Source organism: Coffea eugenioides, unplaced genomic scaffold (genome assembly GCF_003713205.1).
Source record: "Coffea eugenioides isolate CCC68of unplaced genomic scaffold, Ceug_1.0 ScVebR1_1039;HRSCAF=1825, whole genome shotgun sequence".
Taxonomy (NCBI): domain Eukaryota; kingdom Viridiplantae; phylum Streptophyta; class Magnoliopsida; order Gentianales; family Rubiaceae; genus Coffea; species Coffea eugenioides.
Window position 1 is genome coordinate 14298 of NW_020861410.1, and position 4828 is coordinate 19125.

At 33.8% G+C, this 4828-nt stretch overlaps 1 protein-coding gene across 1 annotated transcript; it reads right to left on the minus strand.

Moving 5' to 3' along the window:
* Nucleotides 1-623: 623 nt before the first annotated feature.
* On the minus strand, nucleotides 624-4382 carry LOC113754776 (quinone oxidoreductase PIG3-like). Its single transcript, XM_027299039.1, has 6 exons — nucleotides 4365-4382; nucleotides 3289-3468; nucleotides 3100-3181; nucleotides 2789-2896; nucleotides 989-1150; nucleotides 624-885 (listed from the first exon to the last, which is right to left on the minus strand). Exons 1-6 carry the CDS (start codon nucleotides 4380-4382, stop codon nucleotides 680-682), a joined length of 756 nt encoding a protein of 251 aa, XP_027154840.1. The 3' UTR covers nucleotides 624-679.
* Nucleotides 4383-4828: the final 446 nt, after the last annotated feature.

Genomic DNA, 4828 nt, shown 5'->3' on the forward strand with positions numbered 1-4828 from the left:
CTGGTTTTGTCAGCTGTTTTTTTTTTTTTAATGAATTTTAACTGTTCCTTTTTCCCCCTGGGATTTTTTTTTGGCTGGTTCTCCGTAATCGCTTTCTACATTTATGTCATATATGTTTTAACTTTTCAATTCCCCAGACTAGAAACTTGCACAATGTTCTCTGAAAGTTCTTTTTCTCCTTGTATCTGACTTGATCAGAACTGAGGATTACGGGCGAAGTTTAGTCTCTTAGTTTCATTGGAGGAGTATTGTTGATTGCATGTTGATATTGGAGTATTTTGTGGTGAAAACCTTATGGCAGAAGAAGTTATTTGAGAATTTGAGGTGTCCAAAAAGCACTACGAAACAAGACTATAGTTAGCTGTTCAAAGTATAGGTACTTTTGGATCAGTGTAACTTTTTATTGTATATCTTGTTTCCTCCAAACGTGATTGATATTTACATTACTAATGTACTTTTGGATCAATATAACTTTAGTTCTATGTCTTATTTCCTTTGGATAAGATTGAAATTTACATTCATAGAGCCAATTTCAATGTAACTTTTATTTGTTATTTATCTTTCATTATACACTACTGGGCATCATCGAGCAGACTCTACAATTAAACACCGCGAACATAAACTACAAAAGCCACCACAATTCACCATAAATATGGGATCTTTACAAGTAGAAAGAAAACTAGGTGTTATCAGGAATTAGCAGGATCTTTCCTAGATTGCCATGTTTTTCGATCAACCTATGTGCATCAACAGCTTTGTCGAATGTGTAAGTCCTGCCAATTATCGGTTTGATTGAACCTACTTCAACTAATGGCCATATGTTCTTCTTGACTAGCAGAAGTAGCCTTGCTTTTTCAACCAAATGTAAAGTATTTAAGTCTGCACCTGCCAACAGTAAATCAAGTCATTTTAACATGTATGTAAACAATCTAAATGCAAGTGAGAGGACCCATTTGTTTCTTGTAAGAAAATTCCATATTAACATTACCCATAATTTCAAGTTCCATATCCTCAAGCGCCTTGCTGTTGAAATTTACGAATCCCCATGGATCTTCAAATCCAATTATTATCAACTTGCCACGGTACGCGAGGCTTTTGACATTCTGGTTCAAAAAGTTCACTCCAACACAATCAAGTATGTAGTTGACCCCTTATAAAGGACATATGCCAAAAGAACCAACATTAAGTTAGACTCAAATGCAACACGAAGAAGGCATACACAATTGCTCAGGGAAGCAAAACAAGATTCACATGTTTAATGGTCAAAAAAGAACTACAAAAAGAGTGGAACAGAAATAAAACATGGCAGCTTCACAATATTTTTCCTATAATTTTGTCCATCTAAATTATATGACCTTGCTTCATTTGACATTTTCTAGTTGTATTGTGTAGCGGTTCTCCATTAATAAAACAGATTACTATAATTCAATATCGACCTCGACATGAACAGGGAATGTAACACTCCAAATTCCTCAATTATTATTTTTCCTATAATTTTGTCCACTGAAAGCAAGGTCATATACTTCATTGGCACCTCCAATTTTAAGTTAAGGTCTGTTTGATAACATATAAGAGTGCTAAAACTCAACTTTTTCAAATATTCAGATGTTTTGGGTGTTTGATAAATAAAAATCCATCCACTGAACTTGTTAAGCGGTGCTGAACTTCTGTGTATTTTTTTCAGCACAAGAATCGTAACTGAATGCTAAATTCTGATAAGAATCAACAAAATTACTTCAACTACCTTATCTTATCTACTAAATCTATCATTGTTTGTTAATTATGTCTACAATTCTTATCTAATTAAACAATCTGATATTCTCTATTCAAAATTCTTATCTAATTAAGTAACCGGATATTCTCTATCTAATGGTTGTCTACTTCTCTTTTCTCCCTTTTTAATGACTTTCACATCTTCTCCATACTTCTCATATAATATATTTCATCTTTTTTATTAATTTGATTTAAAAAAAATATTGTCATTTTTATATCTAACAATTTTAAACTAATTAAATCATCGGTTCTATTTCTTTTTTGGATGAAAAGATATAAGGGCAAAATCATAAATTTCAACTTATTAAGCATTCAATTATAAATGTTTATCCAACAGTATAAATAGGTTCAGTATTAAAATTCAGACATTCATGTATTTCTTTTCAGTGCTTAAAATTTAGCAAATTAATTGTTTAAGTTTTCAAATTTTAGATTCAATTTTATCAAACGGAGCCTTACAATCTAAATGTTTCAATTTAAAAAAAGCAAACTTTGTTCCCCAATTGATGTTATCCTACCCAAAAAGAAGCAAGTTGAATCATACCATGATTTCTGTAGCTAATTGAAAAAAACACGCAATCCTTTTGACTCAATTATCAAAGCAATAATCAAGACTAGTGCGAAAGGCATGCCCAAATGCATGCAAAATAATACACAAAAGAAAGTTACAAGAAAAGAATTGAGGGAGTTGTCAAAAATTATCATAGTTCGTAACTTATCCTCGATTATTTTAAAAAAAAATTTGCATGAGGGCAAAAAGGAAAGGCAAAAGTGGCAACACCGATGCCCTTGCTCCCATGGTTGACATGTTAAAATGGATAGCCAAATGAAATAGAAGAAATTGAAACGCTATAGGCTCCATTGACAATTGTTCAAGTTCCGTTTCTTGACTCGTTAGTAAAGTTGACATCAACAGCCTTCCTTGGACCAAAAAATATTATAGATGAAAGTCTGCCAAAAATCACAGTAAAACTAGGAATGCAAAGATTTTAAAGTCCAAAGAAGACACCAGTACCAGCCCCATTAGTTTCAGCTTTTACACGTTGAGAGAAATCCTCCTCCTTGTGGTTAATGCAAACATCAGCTCCTAATGCTGCACAAAGTTCAACCCTTTCCTTGCTTCCTGGTAGCCAATAAAAGAGATAAATTACTCAACAACTAAAATTTTGGCAATTTTGCACTCGAATAAATGAATTCTTCTTCAATTTTAACAATTAGAAATCTATAAAATGGTATAATGGTATCAGTAAATAATCATATTAGATTCCTTTACATACAGCAGATTCAAGACAATCTTATTAACAAGTCAAACAAGAGCAACAATACCTGCGGTTGCAAATACTTGACAGCCATAGTGCTTCGCAATCTGAATCGCCAATGTTCCAACTCCCCCTGCTCCTCCATGTATCTGCAACTTAAGGAACTCAAACTTCTCATTTTGCTTCAAAAAAAGGAACGAGGAAAAGCCAAGCTACACAGACCAAGGTTTTGAATTTTGATGACATAACAAATTACCAAAACTTTTTGACCATTGGTAAGCTTGTTCATGAGAAAAAAACAATGCCAAATGAGACATGCTGCACGCGGCAAGGCAGCAGCAGAAGCTAAATCCAACTTTTTTGGAGGTGAAATGATATGATATGCAGGTACAGCCACTAAATCAGCACATCCTCCTCCCTGAAGGAGAGCACAAACCTACAAATAAAATAAAGTTATGATACAGACATGTAAAGATGATCTACCATCACAAATGCATTTTAAATTAAAACAAAATTGGCTTAGAAAAAGACATTGAGCTGCATTTGGAGAGAGCCAAGGTAAAGCTAAGCTACTTGAAATCAAGTGACCTTAATTCATTGGATCATTTCCCTTTTTTTAACCTTTTTACACAAGCTAAGCAGCATTTTGAAGAAATAACTACTTATCCATATCCAACACTTTTTGTTATTCAAGATCATGATATAGCACATTAGCAACGTAAAACCAACACCCTTCTTGATAGAGATAAGTGCAAAAATCCACTAAGGTTTATAGGAGGCGTGGAAAGGATGTGTCACATGCCCAAGCATTGATTTGGCATGTTTTTGATGACAAGGAACCACCTTGGAAGTTGGTTCGAATCATATTGAGTTTGTTTTCTGATTTTCACCAGCAGGGGTATTTTAGTAATTTAATTAGCTGCAGGGATTTTATATTTATGCTAATTTTTTGTTTAGTAATTATTATTGGTAATTAGTATTTTAGTTATTATGGGAATAAGAAAACTTAGATTTATAGCTTTTTACTAGAATTCCATTCTAGTTAGGAGCTCTAAGTAGGATTAAAGTTGGCTTTGTTCTAGTACCTATAAATAACGACTTCTCCAAAAAGAGAAGTCAAATTTTATCGTTAATAAAATTTTTCTGCGGACTTAATGTCTTTCTTAGGATTGTGTGATACATCCTAACTTCAAGTGTGATGCCTAAAGATTCCTAGAATTACTAATCAAATTTTCATCTTCTTAAGCATATTGTCTCATCCTATTCCTAGTTGCTATTTTAAATTCCAGTGAAATTCAATATCTGAGCTTTCCACAAAGCTGTTGTTCCTACCAAGTCTTCATGCTGCATCAATTTTGGTAATCAGAGCCAGGATTTCCCATGACAACAAGAAGTGGGTTGAATTTTAGGAGTTGAATACAGACAAGGAACGGGATAACATCATTAACCTTCTCTTGAAGAGGGTTGCTGTGTTAGAAGACAAAAGTTTTTGATGTAAATTCTAATACTGAACAACAGGAAATTCCAGAATCTAGAGGCAACAATGGGTCCGGATCTGGGGCCAAAATCAATGGAAAGGAACCAGAGCATCCCGAACAGCCTGAAGACAACCAAGACTGAATCTGGTAGGAGTGAAAATAGATTAAATCAATCTTTTGGAAGACCACGAGCTTCTCTTCTTGACATGGCTGATGAGATTGTTCAATCGGCAAGGCAAGGGAGACAAGCCACTTATGATTTGGCAGGAGACATCACAAAAAAGGCAAGAGTTGATATTCCTGATTTCGATAGAAGAA

Coding starts and splice junctions, on each gene's coding strand:
- LOC113754776 (XM_027299039.1), bottom strand. Junction 2,897..3,099: donor TCAAGTATTTGCAACCGCAG/GTATTGTTGCTC, acceptor ATTGGCTACCAG/GAAGCAAGGAAAGGGTTGAA. Junction 1,151..2,788: donor AGCTGAAACTAATGGGGCTG/GTACTGGTGTCT, acceptor GTCCTTTATAAG/GGGTCAACTACATACTTGAT.